The sequence below is a fragment of the Tetrao urogallus genome (assembly GCF_951394365.1).
Source record: "Tetrao urogallus genome assembly, chromosome: 6".
In the NCBI taxonomy this organism is placed as follows: Eukaryota; Metazoa; Chordata; class Aves; order Galliformes; family Phasianidae; genus Tetrao; species Tetrao urogallus.
The window spans coordinates 25363206-25380872 of record NC_136819.1 but is presented as its reverse complement, the minus strand read 5'-3'; the positions used below and the strand labels follow the sequence as shown (position 1 = coordinate 25380872).

At 38.4% G+C, this 17667-nt stretch overlaps 1 protein-coding gene across 1 annotated transcript in view; it reads left to right on the top strand.

The window, feature by feature from the left end:
- Window positions 1-17430, top strand: part of SPTBN5 (spectrin beta, non-erythrocytic 5) — a gene marked incomplete at both ends in the record, with an annotated part of 89345 nt that extends 71915 nt beyond the window's left edge. The window contains 18 exons of the mRNA XM_079536755.1: window positions 702-958; window positions 1129-1315; window positions 3548-3760; window positions 4159-4355; window positions 4989-5193; window positions 5897-6091; window positions 7184-7339; window positions 7844-8061; window positions 9137-9326; window positions 10284-10460; window positions 11246-11350; window positions 11696-12310; window positions 13540-13611; window positions 15040-15126; window positions 15508-15599; window positions 15772-15857; window positions 16337-16463; window positions 17256-17430. Coding sequence (XP_079392881.1) covers window positions 702-958; window positions 1129-1315; window positions 3548-3760; window positions 4159-4355; window positions 4989-5193; window positions 5897-6091; window positions 7184-7339; window positions 7844-8061; window positions 9137-9326; window positions 10284-10460; window positions 11246-11350; window positions 11696-12310; window positions 13540-13611; window positions 15040-15126; window positions 15508-15599; window positions 15772-15857; window positions 16337-16463; window positions 17256-17430 — 3354 coding nt within the window. The remainder of the gene's footprint in view (window positions 1-701; window positions 959-1128; window positions 1316-3547; window positions 3761-4158; window positions 4356-4988; window positions 5194-5896; window positions 6092-7183; window positions 7340-7843; window positions 8062-9136; window positions 9327-10283; window positions 10461-11245; window positions 11351-11695; window positions 12311-13539; window positions 13612-15039; window positions 15127-15507; window positions 15600-15771; window positions 15858-16336; window positions 16464-17255) is intronic.
- Window positions 17431-17667: the final 237 nt, after the last annotated feature.

The following is a 17667-nucleotide window of genomic DNA, read 5'->3' as shown; positions in this document are numbered from 1 at the left end:
CTGGTGCACCAGTGGTTGGGTTTTTGTGCTATTTCCAGAGGCAGCATGAATGCCCTGCTGCAGTCTTAAATATGAATGTGCCATTTAAAACAATCGGACCTCAAGACCACCAGAGCAAAGAAACTGCGAAGTGGAGAGCGATTGTATGCGATTAGAGATTCCCAGTGAGAGGAAAGGACTTACGGGCTGCATGCCTTTCTGCTTTCTACTGCTAAGTTGGGTCAGGATTCCAGAAGATGCTGAGGGAAAATGTGTACCCTTCTATCTTCCACTTCTCTGGACCTGTCTCACTGGCATCTTTTCACCACCTTATGAGAAAGATGCCCACAGCTGGTTTCCATTCTCTTAGCTCTTCTCAGGCATATCAGTTCTCATGGCTCTGAAATTTGCACGGGATACTTTGTGGGCATAAAATAAAGCTCTGCCTTTAAGTGGCTGCCTTTTAAGGTACTGTGTCCATTATTGGTATCTGTGCAACATTACACAAATAAGATTAACTCCTTATGTTCTCTGCATTTGTTCTTGAATTCACTCTGAGTCATTTTCTTCATTTGGACCACCATCAGATCTGGGAAGAAGTCACTGAGCCTTTGGAAGTTTCTCTGCATTTGTATGCGATTCTTCTGGAAAGGGACTGTCATTTTATATTGTAATTTATATCCTGAAGATTTAACTGACTTTTTTGTCCTGCTTGTCACCAGGCCCTTCATTTTCAGCGGAGTATAGACGATACAGAAAAATGGTTGGAAGATGTGGAAAATGAGTTGAAGGCACCATATAGCAGCAGTGATCTAGTGGTTCTGAACAGTCATTTGAAGAAACAAGAGGAACTGGAGCAAGATATTGCTAGCCATAGGGACCGGTTGCAAGAGCTTGTGAACACAGCTCAGGAATTCCAGCAGGAAAAGCATTTCCTTGCCGATGAGCTGGAAGAGAGAGTTGATCAGCTGGTGCAAAGGTGTGTTAGTGCCTGGTCTGTCTCATGCAAAATTTTTGCCTATTTTTCTCAGCCTTTTTCTTCTTTGCAGCTTTTTTATTTTTCATTGTCTACTTTATTCTGAATATAACCTTTTGTGTTCGTTCTGTACTGTTTTGCAATTCTCATTGTGTTTCCTTTAAAATCTGCAGATACAAAAGTCTACGCGACCCTCTGCAGGAAAGACGTGGGAGTTTGGAGGCAAGCAGACTTCAATACCAGTTCTTCCGAGATGTTGATGAGGAGTTGGCCTGGGTTCGTGAGAAACTTCCCATGGCATCCTCCAGGGATTACGGCCAATCCCTGGCAACTGTTCAGAGTCTACAGGAAAAGCACCAGGTAATGTCATTCTCATTCTTCAGAATGAAAGAGAGAATATGCAATTCAGTTTGCCTCAAGAAAAGTGCAGTGCATTGGGTAGCAGGATTCGTGATGCCAGGGATAACTCTTATGCTTGTCTGATAATTACTTTTTTTTTCAAAGGATATGTTTATGGTTTGACATGCGGGATTCCACGCTTATCATTGCAATGCTCTATGTACCACACTGTATGCTTTTCTGTGGACACATAGGCTCTTCCTGCAAACTGAGTTCAAAACCTGGCTTTTACAATATGAAATAGATTTTGCAACTGTTGTGCATGCTGTTTCTTTGGGCAACAAATAATGTCCTAACATACTATTAAACTTGTTAAGTACATCCAAGCAAGCTTACTGCTCAGATGTCTCAGGATGAGCTCCCAGAAAAACATCTGCCCCCAAGACTTTTCTGCACTGGAGGGAGGGAGTTAACAAGCTTCTATGATCTTTAGCTGACCTTCACTGTAGTGGTAGCTTTCAAGATAGCTGCTGAATTATTTCACAACATCTAGATGGGCCATCAGACACAGCAGTGACTGGAACACTGTCATCCTGAATATCAGTAAAACAGCAGCTGCTTTTCTAATTGTTTTTGAGTAAAGATCACTCTCTCTCTACAAAAACGTGGTGGAGGAAAGAAAATGCTGCTAAAAATTTCCAGCAGCTAGTGATATTTAATGTTAGCAAATGACAGCAAATTTAAATTCCAGGTCAAGTGCCTCTGGGAAAATCTGTGTAATCTACAATAGGACTGGGAAAGATGGAAGATCTTTGGATGGAGAATATGCATATATATATATACATATATATATATATATATGTATATGTATATACATATTGGAGGCACAGGCATTGGATGCAATCTGCATGCCTAAAAATAAAACTGAACTTGCAAAAGGTTTTTGAATGTTCCAGGGGTAAATAAAAAAGTTTAGGATGGTACAGGTGACATGGCAGGACATGGATGAATTCTCTTAAAAAGTAGATTTATCCTAAAAATGCACTCACAGTTTAATAAAGAACTGTAATTCTTTTTAAAATACATCTTCCAGAATATGTAAGACCCGTGGATATATTATATCCGTATTATATATAAGTCAGAAATTGAATATGCTATTAGTTCTACCCCCTATTGTTTGTCCTATTGAGCCAGATTTGCAAATGTAGTACTTCGATTGCCACCACAACAGTGGTAGTGCATGAAATGTATCAACATAACAAAATTGAACGTCATGCAAAAGTGCATTTACACTCAGACATAGCATGCATAAGTATAGCTGCTTAGTTTGGAATAACAGTTTCCACTCACTCCCCTAGCACCCTTTTCTGGTGGTATAAATGAAGTACTGTGAATACATATTCCTAAATGTTCAACTGCAAAGTTTTTCTTCCCACTACTAGCTTATTATTAATACAGAGTACAAGATGTTTTAAAATCTTTGATACTGGGTTCTGTTCTGCTGGGGTCAAATATGGTGTCACTTTTCAACAACATAGAGGCTGTCTTGAAATTAATAGGGGAAAGTTAAAGGCAAGGTTAGAGTCACAGCTGTTTTGCAGCCAAGTCTGATACTTAAGTTGAAAGAGCAGTTTCTCTCCCCAGAGGGCATCTCTTCTACCTTAACAAAACACCACAGTCTAACTCTGAAACCACCAGCTTTGAAAATAAATAGAACTATGAAATGCTGGAGTTTGCTTTCTTTTTATTGTGCTTAGGCTTAGTTAACCACAGAATGAACATCCCTTCACAAACAAATTTAAAGTGTGGTCCTTGCCTACCAAAGATGAGGAAAGCAGAGGAATGCATCTGTTTTTTCAAAATCTAGTTTTCAAACATTCATTTCAAATAAAGCCAGGTTTTAATTCAAAAAACATGGTGCAAAATGAGTGGAAGCAGATATATTTGAGTGGAATCTGCGGGCAAGAGTTTTGGTTAGAATCTCTTCCCTCCACACTGAGGTGGGTACACAACAAGGTACAAATTGTGTAGTTAAATTTTATTTCTGTTATTGTTCCTTCACCCAAAAAAGCTCTTGCATTCCATTCTAAGTATTCACTCAGATGTTGTACCTGTGACCCATCTGTGTGTACGGAAAACAGATTTATAGTGGAACTACCATGGAATTACACAACTAAATAATTGTAGAATGTTATCTGGTAGAAAAAGGAAAAAATGGCTTTTTTTTTTGGTCTGCCATTTTACTCTTTCCAGAATTTGGAGAATGAGATAAGCAGTCGGGATGCTTTGACCAAAGCAGTGCTCAGTACTGGGCAGAAATTGGTAAGGGGAGGCCACTCAGCCTCTCGCAAGATTATGGAGCAGATGAACGAGCTGGAGACATCTGTAGAAAACTTGAAGACAGAGGCTCAAGTGAGGAGACAGCGTCTCATACAGTCATATGAGGCCCATCAGTTCCTGACTGAGGTAGGAATGGTTCACAAGGGTTTCATTTTGGCCTTTATTTGCTTTAAAAGGTATCTGTATTGCTGAGTGTCTACAAGTACTGATATATGAGCAGAACTCATATTGTTCTGATTTTTCCTATCTGGTAAGTACAGTTATAGTAGAGATGTAACAGTTGTTTTTCCAAGTAACTGTAGTGAGGGATAGAAAGTAACTGAAAGTACTGGGATTTGGGCACACTTTTTTTTTTTTTTTTTTTTTTTTTGGAATAACATCTGCTAGACTGGAAGGCATCTAAGCTGCTTTCCATTTTGACTGATGCATCTCTTTGGGCACTGATGCTTTACAGTTTCCTTTGCCGTGACCTAAACTAAAGTTTAGCTCATCTGTGTATAAGCTCATCCTTGTGTATTATACAGCTACTGGATGTGGAGACCTGGCTGGCAGAGAGGAGCTTCATTCTAGAGACTTCTGATTATGGGAAGAATGAAGAATCCACTCAAGCTTTACTACGTAAACTTGAAGCCACCAAGCTGGACATGGAGGGTTTTAGGCCCCGGATTGAGAAAGTACAGGAGACGGGTGCTGGCTTAATAAACAAAGACAACCCAGAGAGGTAGGAAAGTAAAAGTAGGCTCCTGTTTTGAAACAAAAACTTCCCCAAATAAGACAAATATGGAAAAAGTTCAGTCTTCATTAGCTGTTCAATGGCTTATTCAGAAATATGATTTTAAGGGACATCAGTCCCTTCTTTACTACCATCACATACTCTCGAGCTCTCAGAAAGCTTGATGATTTGTTTTAATGTTTTCATAACTGTTGTTTTTTCAACAGCAGACTGATTATGTCAGCTTCTTTGTCCACTGTCTATTCTGAGGAACTGTCATCTGCTTCTCAGTTGAACTCTCAATATGTTGAATCATAATGGTTCAACAAGCACCATGTTTGGGAAAGGAAATTGACATTCTTGACAGTTCACTTTTTCACTGCCAATTTTCTTTTATTACTGAGAAGAAGGAAGTGGAAAAGAGCAGCAATGTGAGATAATTTCCTTACCTAGTTGGTTCTCACATCTTATTATGACTTGCTCCATAACAATAACTGGACTCTTCTGCATTTCAAAGGTGTTACAAATCCAACCTGTTAGAAAAGACGGTGTCCAAAAAGAGTAGTAAAACAAAAACATACCTTCTGATTCTTGTTTGTTTTATGCTGTTTGGGTTTTATTTGTTTGTTTGTTTGTTTGCAGTCCAGCCATACTTTCAAAGCTCCAGGGGATCCTAGCAGACTATCAGTCTCTCCTACAAAAGGCTGAGACCCAGAGAAAACGCCTGCAAGAACAATTCCAGCTGTATCAGTTTGAAAGAGAATTCCAGCTAGTGGACGCCTGGCTTTCCAGTAAACAGTCTATTGCAGAGTCCGATGACTATGGGCAGGACTTAGATGGTGTTGAGGTAAAAGAAGATAAAAGGTGGTGTATGTGTTGCGTGGTAAAGCAGGAAAATATTTGCGAAAATTTTTGTGCAGCTGTTGAAAGTGAAACATTACAGTGACAAAAAATAAGCAAACCAGTTCTCACTGCAGCAAAGACTCAGACTGGTTACTGTCTCTTATGGAGGGCTTTCAGTGGTAGCATAGAATAGAGGTGCAACAGAAAGTTGGCTTTTTCCTGGAATAAGGTGAGGTCAGTACACTTGACTTCTGATAATGTTTATAAATTTGACAAAGCATAACCATTTGGTCACAGTCTTGCAACAATTTCAGTAGGAGATCCTGAAATAAGGCATTCTCACCTCTAGCTGCTTGTTTCAAGGATGAATTTCTCCTCAGGTCAAGTGGTTTATAGTGTCCTCTTCATGATTTAGTGAATTAATGTTTTCAGCAACTGTTATGTATTCTGACAAACTAAAGAGATTATTTTCTTAGTTCTGGGCAGCATTTGTCATTTCTTAGTGTCATGAAAGGTTAAATGATTATCAACAGTATCAACATATACTTTCTTCTGATTCCAGATCTTCTGGGCTTATCACGTGATTAACATTCTGCAGCAAATAACTTTTGTGTTGTACACTACAGAGGAAGTGTTTCTTTTTGTTTCTTTAACAGAGGTAGGCAGAAAATTTTATATCTAAGTCTGTGTCTCTGTTTATCCTGTAGGTGCTGGAGAAAAAGTTTAAAGATTTTGTAAATGAGATTAAACCTCTGGGACATTCCAAAGTTCTCTCCTTAAATGAATTAGCATCTAAGCTAGAGAAGGATGGCCACAGCAAGACAGATATTATCCAGAAAAGAACAAAGCAAATTAACGAGATGTGGGAGAAACTGTGCCATGCCATCCAGACAAGGACAGAGGTAGGAAATACACTGAAACTGGAGCATTTAATTCCCTGCATTTTCATACATCCTTCTTCCTTTCCCAAACCAGTGCACTGCCAATTGTAGAAACACAAAGATAAGAGTAATGGGTATATTCTGTTCTCTTTCTTCTTGAACCATTTCTGTTTATAGCCACTGCTTTCCCTGCTGTTGCTGGCAATATTATACATAGATATAATCTATGTAAGATACCTAACATCCTGCTGGTATGCTATTTACCTAAATTCACTACTAGATCCAATTTCTGTAAAAACTAAGCTAACATATTGGTTTACCACCACTTACAGGAGGCCAAGTCTGGCACTCAGTGGACTCTTTTTTTCTTTCTTCTTTTTTAATTAATTCAGCTCATTAAATGAGGGGGGAACTGTCTATATATTTTTTACTGGGTCAATGAGTTGAAGTCAAACAAGGGAAATAAGAGAAAGTGTGATAGAGAATGCAGGGACAAGACCTTTACCTTTTGGCAGCAGTTAGCTGTAAAATCAATTCACAACATCCTGTGAAACAGCAGTCTCAGATGTATTTAGAAAAGCAGAAAGGGCAATTAAATTCAACTTTTTAAGTTGGCTTAAGGAAAACATAAAACGTCAGATGTCCTCAGCTCTTTTCACTACTGTTACATACGCATTTTGAATATGAAGTAGTTGTAGCTCACTGTAGTCTATTTCACTATGCCATGAAGTTAATGCGTGACAATTGTTAACATAAACATTGAAACAGCTTTAGAATATTTTAAATTCTAATTTCAGAAAACTTAATCTCCATCCAACTCACCTTATTTTCACTGCAGTATATGTCTTTATTCCAAGCAAGTTTTCTGGGACAATTTCTGCACTTGAGAGGGCAGTTTCTGCTTTCCGTCCTACATGGGAATAAATTTGATACATCTTTGGATACACCTTTTTCTTTCCATTGAGAAAGAGAACTTGTGAAATTAGATGACTTAATTGGGAAGGTGTTTCACTTCTGCTTGTGTTCTGCATTAGGACATGATGCTAAGGTCACTTGTTTTTGCACTGCAGACATGATATATTGTATTACCATTAAAATTTTTCTTTATTTTAGAATCTGAGAGCAGCCCAGCAAGTTCATCAGTATGATCATGATGTGGATGAAGTAAAGGGCTGGATGCAGGAGAAGGAGGCTGTGGTGGACATAGATGATTATGGATATGATCTTCCAGGTGTACAGACTCTTCTGAGCCAGCTTGAAGGAGTAGAGGTGAGGGTGTATCTATCATGAAACAGCAGCAGAAAAGCATTAAAAAAAAAATAAGTGCACATCAATGCCTGGTGTGAAATACTCTCTTGTTGGCAGAACAAAAGATAAATTTATTCCACTCTGAAATATCCTTTGTGTGTCATGGAAGGGGTCTTTTCCTCCCAGTTTTACCTTTTTATATCAAATTATTACTACTTTTGCTGCTCAGGATAAATTTCTTTAAAGCTTATTCCAAACTGTTGTTATAATTGCAAAGTTGTTATTTGAACCATAAGAGGAGACTTCAGCTCTGTAGTTACCAAAATAAGCAGCATGTCACATTTAAAGAAGATTTTTTGATGTTTGATGAATGTTAGAAGGCACTAGGGGAAAAACCTGTACAGAGTTATGTTTCCAGCCTCCTCACAGCCAGTGTATAGAAAAGATATGAACTGTTCTTAAAATTTGCTTTTGGCAGATATAAGTAGGGACTTAGTCTTACAATCCATTCTGTTTTTGTTCCAGAGAGATCTAGGAGCCATTATGAAAGAGCTGGAACGGATTCGAGGAGAAGCCTGGCACCTCAGCCGCACATACCCACAACTCAAGGAAAACATTATGGAGAGACTCACAGATGTGGATGAGTGCTGGAGAAACCTGGATAAGAAGTTTCTGGAGAGAAAGGCGAGACTGAGCCAGGCAGAACAAGTCCAGCTCTACTTCAATGACTGCAGGGAGCTAATGTATGTGTTGGCTCCTTGAGTTTGTCTGCAGGCCTTATTTCTGGTCTCCCCCATTTGGGATTTTCTAAATTATGCCTTTGGTTATTTGACCCCTGTTCCAAGTGTTCTACAACTTGCTTGCAAATTGCTTTGAATAATAATACATAGCATCTTCTCAACAGCATTTCACAGAACTGACCACACATCAGAGGGACCGTGTCACTCCACTTCAGCGCACTGTTCACAATAAGCCCATACTTTTAGCCTATTTCCTAGACATCTTGAAAATCAAGTCACTCTGAACAGTTTTAATTTCAATAAAATACACCTTTGATTTGGCAGGAAGGTGGGAGAGTCTCTGCTACATATTCAAGTAATTTATTCCTATACAGACATCAGAGCTTGCTTTTCTAAGAATGAAAGCATCCGTATTAAAGATAACCTTCTAGAATTGCTTAGCACCTGTTCAAGTATGGGAAGTGTTTTACCCACATTTATTTAATCCTACTGCCCATATGCATATACTGTTCTGTCCATTTTCATGAGGTGTCAGTTTTTTTGCAAGAACTCAGTTACTTTTTCTTTTTACATCTGAATTAGAATGAAACTGAATGATAAAAGCATCTACAAAACATACATTTTAATGTTGAGTTAAATTGTTTAAATTAACTTTTTTAAGTATGTGTAAGTACAGGTCTAGTGTAAAAACTGAAATAACTAATGGAATGTGGCATTCTTCTATACTTGAAGTGGCAGTTGAATATTAAAATACTACATTTTATCATTTTAGTGTAATTTTCATCAAAAATGATACATTTTCTCAGAATATTTTTAAAGTAGCATTTCCCAAAGAAGAAATATTGGAAATTTTAATTTATTGTGATTAATGAAAGAGTTAAGTCATGACAGAAGTAGAAATCGAAATGCATGAAGTGGTTACCACTGACTATTGGGCATTTATTATGATAAGGTATAGATCCAGAGGTTAGGTAAATCAAGAAGCATGTGTTTATGTTAGTTGAAGCAAACAAGATTCATATTCCTTCAATTTTACACTTTTTCCTTTTTTTTTTTTTTTTTTTTTTTTTTTCGGTAGGGCATGGGCCAATGAGATGCATGCACTAGTGATATCTGAAGAACTAGCAAATGATGTCCTGGGAGCTGAACTGCTTATCAAACGTCATGAGGAATACAAGCGTGAGATAGAGAAGCAGTGGCTAAAATATGAAGAAATACAGCGGGCAGGAGATGACCTAATGAGGAATGGACATTTCATGTCTGTGGAGGTGTGCTGATAAGTTAAATATTCTACAAATGAAACCGATCAAAGAAGTCATATTAAATAGGCAGAGTTTGCAGCTTAGTCTGTTTTTCAGAACAAAATACCAAAAGGGACAACAGCAAGCATTTCTCTACTATTAAAAGCTGCAGACTTTATGTAAAATGTGGCAAAAAAAAAAAAAAACCAACCAACAAACAAAAAAACAAAAAACAACCTTTTAAAATTCTTCTTCCTTTACTGAAAAACTGATTTTGAGGCTAACCATAAAAGAATAGTCACTGGCTATTTGGGGGAGTAGGTAATGCTATTCCACGGAAAAGATAAGCCACATCAGATTTTGGCATCTAGCTACACAAAAACTAGAATAAAATACGTCACATAGCAAACAGCCATAGGGTGAGGTCTCTGAAAATATGTAATTCTTCAGAAATTTTATAAAGCCAGAGGGGCAAGAACATTAAAATTTCTGTGAGATGGTTCTCTATGTATCTTTAAACTTTGGTGGTGATTCCAAGCTAGTCTTGATGCTATCAGTAGATCAGGAAATCACAGTAAAACATCTTGGGTTGTATGCAACATTACATTACTTCTGCTGTAGAATTGAAGACTCTCATGTTATAATGTCATAAATTGTTGGATTTGTTGAGTCATCGAGGTTCTCGCTAGTTCCAGAATACAATTCCCTGGCTTAAAGTTTCATCATGGAAAAATGTAGAGCAGAATATTGGTCATACAGGAAAATGTGTACAATTACAATACATAATTATGCAGCATGTAAGCTAAATTATCTCAATTAAAAAAAATTAGGACTCAGATTTTCTTTCTAAATTATGTTACCACCATAAAATTATCTAGAGGTCATCTTTTCCAGATTTTGAGGCTAAATTATCTGCTAGTTGGCTGTCAAATGAAAGTCCAATTGGATCTTTTACCTCATGGCATTGCAAATGTTTTTTTTTAGATTGAAGAAAAACTGCTAGAGCTGTCAGAGCTGATGAAGAAAGTAAAGGAGAGCTGGAACATGAGGAAAGAGTTGTATGAAGAAAACTGGGAGATTCAATTGCTCCGCAGAGAGTTAGAACAAGCAGAAGCATGGCTGGCTGCCAAGGAGAGCTTTCTTTCAGATCCGAGCTATGGGGTGAGTAAGGACAGTGTTACAGTGTCGAAATGCCTCCTAGAACATACTGACAGCTAGGAGCATATGCTAGCTCAACTCTGAAATTAAACCAGTCTAAAGAGCAATGCAGCCTTGAGATTACAGGGGGCAAGATTTTGGTGCTGTTACAGAAGGGAACCTGAATCAGGCGCTGAGGTTTACATGATGGTGAGCTTCAGGAGGTGGTGGCTTCCAGGGGTTGGTAGAAGACTGGGAAGAATTGCATCCCATTTCTTCTTGACATAGTAAGAAATCTTACAGATGGTACCAACTTCCCTGTCGTGGAGAGAACCTGCTTTGAAAGGAAAAAAACTCCCCACCTCCTGTTGGGGCTGTAGAATATTTTGCACAGATGGCTGATAATTAGTGTACAAGTTTTTATTTGAAGACCAGCATCCATATATATTTTTTTCTATTTATTGACTATCTTTTGATAATTCTGAAGATGGGAAAGCACCATCATAAACTGAGATATTCCAGTACAAGGAAAGAGCAAGGCAGAGATTTAAGATGCATGTTGTTACAAGGGAGAAACAAAGTGCATCTAGCTCAAACTAAAATCCAAGTACTTGATCTGTATGTAAACGGTTACAGTTGAAAGCCATGATACCACTTGGCTTCAGTGGAAAAAAGAAGGTTGTTTCTTGAGTTCTTTTTCTCACATACAGCTGCCAGACTGCAAGCTGTAAAAAAAAAAAAAAAAAAAAAAAAGAAATTCCATTAGACTTGAGTTTCAACTTCTGTATCTGTTCATTTTTTCCACTCAGGATTCTGTGTCTGAAGTAGAGGAACTACTGAAGAAACATCGTGACTTTGAGAACATGCTTGCAGCTCAGGAGGAGAAATTTGCTCAGCTTAGCAGGAAAACTAAGGTAAAAAGTAGGAGGCTGATTAGCTGCATCTGAGACAGTATGATCTGGAATCTTAGATATCTGGAGTCGGTCATTCCATGTAAGAATACTCATTGCTTCTACAGCAATCTTAGAGAAGCAGTGGCATGGTTTCTCTAGAGGTTATTAAAGTCTCTAGCTCAGGGTATAGCAAATAAATTTAGTTCTAATGGTTAGAATGCCAGTGAAGGTATAGTCCTAAGAATTTAGTGCCAGAAGGGAGTGCATTTGAAAAACATTCATGCTTAAAATAAAAGCTTCTCTGGACAGTGCCCATGAGTGCACTTACACAAGTAATTTCAAAAATGTAATGTTTATGTCCTACAGAGGGAGATGAATCTTCTGAAACAGACAGATGCAGAAGAAAGTGAGCAGAAAGATAAAGGCAAAATTGTACGGGTTCCTTCTCTGAAAAGAAAAACATCTGACAAAAGGAATCCACCACCAAAAGTGATAGAGATAAGGAACACAAAGCCAGTGGAATCTGTGCAACCACCACTCCTGTCCTGGACTCCACTTGAAACAATTTTCTCCCCAGTTGAAAAGCCTGTGGTGGCATTCCAACAATTTGCCTCTGGGAAAGTCCCCGAGGTGCTGAGCAGCAAAAAAACAGAAATGAAACCTGAGAGGAGACTCAGTGAGATTATCACTCCACCTACACCAAAGACAGTGGACCCACAAGCTACATCTTTGGCGCATCACAGTTCTTTAACCTCTCCTTTATCTCCTACCTTCATAAGCCTGCAACGCAGCAACAATTTCTCAGAATCGTATGCCATGGGCCTTGTATCACCTCAAGAAAAAAGTGCTGAAAGCTCCTCCTCCAACCTGCAAACAAAATTAACAGCAACATCACCCAAGCCTGACCAGAATTCATTAGATAAATCATCAGATTTACTGCTGTCTAGGTCCTTGCCAGAGACATTGGAGACTGCATCTTCGGTAAGTTCCCTGGGATTCTTGACTCCTCACAAAACTGCTAACCTGTGCTAGTTCAAATAATGAAATATAGAAAATTCTGCAAGAAAATCCTTTACAATCAATATGTTTTCCAAAAATATTAAGCAGATACATACAGCTTAAAAGCATTTTTAATTTGCTCAGCTTTGCAGCTTAGGGCTTGACACCAGCATGGGTTTCTGGTTTTCATTCCCAACTTAGAGGCTATTCATGCTGCTGGGCATTTAGCAGAACACTTAACAAGAGGTGCTACCTCAGAAAGAGACAAAGCTGCTGATTTATTCATGACATCTTGCCTTTCCATGAGTATCTCCATGCTGAGTGCCCAATGAGTTTAGAAGTTACAGAGAAGCAGGACTGGGTAGCACGTTTGCCCAGAGCTGATCAGCTGGTGCAAGTCTAGAACCAGAAGCTCCTAGTTCCTCACCCAGGCAGCAGGCAGGAAATTTACTGTTAACTCATAGATGGGTAAAAGTTGTTCCCTTCCCCTTTGCACTTAATAAGAGGAATGTGTTGCTCACATACCCAAGTATACCAGTGCAACACTACAGATTGGTGTAACTCATCATTATTGTAAGGGTGTAATTAACTCTTTGGCAATTTAAGTTGTAAATTGCATTTAGTAATATCAAAATAACATTCAAAGGCAACAAAATTTATTTTCTGTAATGGATTTTTTATTAATCATGCTATCACAGTCAAAACACTGAATGGCTCTTGGTCACGTAATGTTTGGATGTCAAATAGAGCACTTGTATTGTAAGGATATCATCTCTGTCCCTTGTAAACAGGATGACAATACCCTTTATTCTGAATAATAATACTAATTTACACCTCCAAATGGTGATCTACCTCCAAATTTGGTTGACCAAGTAAGAGAGTCCAGGACCTCCAGGTAATAATCCAGGTTGAAAGCCAGGTTGCTGTTCCAGGTAGGCAAATGACTGGATTCCAAAAGGAAACATTAATTTCATAATAAACTGTGATAAATTCCCTGAGCATATTGTTCTAGGAACATACGGATTCTCTTTACGTAAGCAGCAAATGAGATGTGGTTACAAACTAGAAAGGATTCCTGGCTGCATCGTGAACAAAAAGACTAGAGGCAGCAAAGACCAATTTCTCTGTGTGGAATTTACCTTTTATAGCTTCAAAATTTGCAACATCTTCAAGGGCTTTTAAAAAGTTTAACAGAAGTGTTCTTGTCTCAGGTTTCTGCAAGTCTCCAGCATATGGAGGGGTTCCTAGAAAAGAGAGACCAGCTTCTTCCAGGACGGCGACAGGTAGAAAAAAATGCCTCCACTCTGGTTTAATTCACCTTTCCTTGAGTTACAGTCCAGATCAGGTCAGACTTCTTCAGGATAAAACTATGCTGAAGAGGAGAGCAGGACTGTAGGTTTAAATCAGTTACTGTTAAAGAAGAGTCCACTGATTTCATTAGTACCTGATTCTGTCCTTAACAGAGACAATGTCATTGTGCCTGTCATAGGAATCATGCAGAACTGGGTCTGTCTATCCATAATAAATCAGATATCCATGGTAAACCAGAAACTTGAATGAAGGTCCCCTTCAACAAGCTTCATGATACTGTATCAGCATGTGATGGTTTTGTTGGCAGAGGAAGCTCCAACTCCCATGCTTTCAGTGATTGTAGCTTCTAACTTACTAGAAAAGAAAAAAAGATTTCAGTTCATTTTTGGAAGTTGTGCTTTGTTTGACCTAGAGTTGAATGACACTGAAATCAGAATTCTTATCCTGGGAAGGAATAATAGGTCAGTAAGATAATGATCATAACAGGACAGGAAGTTTCCTAATATTTATCACCAGTCTGTAGACATCTGAGTGTTTACTGAAGTATTGCATGTAAGCAGGTAGCCTTGGATTGTTTGTCCCATAGAATATTTCCTCTGACACTTTTTAACTTGAAATCTCTCTTTTAAAAATTGAAGCTGCTATGGATTTCATCATCTGGAAATGAAATCTAGTTATTCTACTCCTTTGAACACACCAAATTTAGTCTGCTCTGATACTGAACTTCCATCTTACTGAAAAACTATGACGTATCTTCCTTACCATGTTTTCCTTCCTTTTTTCTGAATCACCAAATTAGTCAACTTGTGATTACTGTGATTAACTGATACAACAAAATAAGAATACATACATGTAATAGGAGCTTTGGAATTTGGAAGATTACAAACACTAGACTGACCTTTCACTGGTACACAGTTGGAGTAGGAAATAGTTGTTTTTGCATAGTGTTCAGTAGCATTTTGCAGGTGATAGTCTAGGAAATGAACTAAAATTTGGCAACCGTGTCAGAGTGAAACAAAATATTTCAAACTAAACTGTGACCAGCAGGCATGGCCTGGTTCCAGTTAGGAAAATGAAGTGAGCCTGTTAGTGTCCAAAAGTAGACCAAGATTTAATAACACATCTCTCAAAGTTGTTGCTGACTACAACATGGTGTAGAAGTTACTTGAGCTGTACTGTATCATTTGTTGGGTCCTGATTCACGGAACCCTTTACTGAATCATCACAACAGTAACTACAACAGGCTGTGGTTTTTTAGGAGGTAATAATGACAAAGAGAACTTCTGCGTTCATAATCTGGCTCATCTCTTGGCTTACTGTGGAAGCTGCCCAAAGAAGATTTCACTACTGAAATTAAATATATTGCTAATCATTGGATTTTATTATTATTTTTCTTATAGCCAGTTTCAAGGTCTTGGAAATCCTTCTATGTAAAACTCGATGGACTAAAGCTTGATTTCTACAATGATGAACAAGAAGCATCTAAGGTAATTTCTTTTTTGAATCTTTCTGGTATTCTATGTGTTACATTTGCTTCATTTGGGGGCTAGGTGTAATCGGTTCTCTTACAAATGTTGGTTTTGTCAAATCCTGCAGTCGTTCAGTGATTACCAACTACAAGACTAAATAATAAGATTTCATAAGTTTTCAAACAGTCTTTAAATGAGATATCTGATTCAAATATCTGACTTCAAGATATAATGTGTCCACTGTTCCTCTGTGGTTCTTCCCATTCATTGAGCTTGATCATAAAATTAGAAGCAGAAAAAGATGCTATGGGTGCATAGTCAGCCTACACGTTGGTATAGAATTGAATCCCAGGAGAAAAGATACAACAGATATTTTGTTATGATTCTGTCCTCCTTCAGAATATATCCACACTCCCGTCCCTCAGCATTGTTGGTGCCAAATGTGAGAGGCTGACAAACTACATCAGGAAAGAGAACACCTTCATGTTACGGTAAGTCTTACAGAGATGTGTGCTAATAAAAATCTACACAGCTATCCTGACTTGTTGCATTTGCCTACAGTTACCTAAGACTGTAGGAGCCATAACTGCAGTGTCTTACACTGCTTATCTCAGTCAGAAGTAAGACTAACTAGAATGTTCCCTCTCCTATCCCTTTTCACAGACTGAGAGATGGGGCAGAGTATTTCTTTTCAGCACCTTCTCCGATGCTGATGGAGAACTGGTTGCAGTCACTACAGAATAATATAGGTACGTTCTCATTTTATTCAAGAATTAATTGTGTTTCAGCAAGTGATGGTGAGAGAAAGAGAAGAGAATGAGAGACTGTCCTTAGAATGGGGCATTTGGGGCCTTCCTTTTTGCATCCTTCAGACAGCAATACAAAGTTACCTGCCACCTTTCAATGTAGTAACCTGGCAGGAGACTGCCCTGGGGTGACTTGCAAAGCAGTCCTTCAGTTGTAATGCATCCAGCATCAGGTTGATCCCAAAGAAGGGTATTACCCAACAGCCATAGCCATCATTTCAGTAAAGGGTTGCTTTGGATCTTGATCAACAGTTTTTCCTCTAAATCCACCAGGCAGTGGCATACTGGAAAGGAAGCCAGAGCAACAATTCTAACGAGTTTCAGGGAAAATGGTGTGGACCCAGAATTGGCTACACACTCCAAATTCTTCTTCTAACAATACTTTACTACCGTGTTTTTATCTGTGTTCTTTGACTCTGTAGGACATAGGAACAGACCAGATCCCACAGTGATGGTGAGACCTTTCACTCCAAGCACTGAGACCTCCCAGACAAGTCTATGGGACAGAGACTCTGCTGAAAGACTGACCAGCAAAACTACACTCCTGAGGTAGGGGGTTCTGTGCTGCAATGCTGAACAGACACCACCACTGTTTGTGCTTAGTTAGCAGCCACCTACAGAGGTAGATTGTCCTGAGATCCAAAAATCCTGCTTCTCTGTTGTTAATCTGGTAGAATACGGTATTCTTGAGTAGGATGATGCCTCATTTCACTTTGTTATTTATGATGTGCTACAGCCAATTTTCAAAACTGGGTTTCAATGAAGTCAGCTATATCGTGTCTGTGGTTAACAATTTAAAACTGGGAATCCCAGAGGAATTCTTTTATCACTTATTTTAGTCACTAATGTTATTGAAATGAAGTGTGTGACCTGAAAATTGGATTACTTTTATGCTCTGTGGAGACAAACATGTTCCAATAGATGAGAAAACCAGAGCAAGAATCCAAACTAGAAGCCTGCTATTTTTCCTTTGAATATTCTCTTCAGCAGGGTCTGAAAGGAATCCAGACTCTTATAGTAACGAACAAAATCAGTTGTATGAAATTGCACTGTTTGAATACTTCAATCATGGACCATTTTGAGAACCTAAACACAGACACTGAAAACTCAGCTGGAGCCAAATTAGGAAATTTGGCCTGTAGGGTAAATTAGTTTATATTGCATTTAGAGGCTGTAAAAATCTTCTGGGCTGTGATATGAAATTCTAAACCCTCTGCAAGGTTTATTTTTTTTTTTTTTTCCACTGCTGAGGTAGATGCCTAAGAGGTGCTTTGAATATACACAATGACTTAAACTCATCCAGATTGCCCCTAATTTTCTGGTGATGACTGTTGTTCATAGGAGAACACCATCTTTCAGAATCAAACCAGAGAAGGAATCTGCAGCTTTTTTCAGAAATTTAAAGGAAGATGGGATTGCAGTGACCCAAGCCTCCATCACCACTTTGAACCAAGAACAAAGTGGTAATAGCACAAAACTGCCTCCATCTCTACTAGAAGCAGGAAGAGGAAAATAACATTTGCTTCAATGAAAAACAGACCCTTCACCACTGTATCTAACCTCTGCAAATGTATTCATAAGTTTTAATTTAATCACTACCTTTGGAACTTATTTTAATTAGGCATTAAATCTGGTAAAGTCATTAAATATAATTAAAAAGAACATCTGGGATACTTCTGTGGATACAACTTTGTCATTCACCCTATCACCTAAGTTATACATACTCCAAGTCACTTAATGGAAAAGGAGAGGG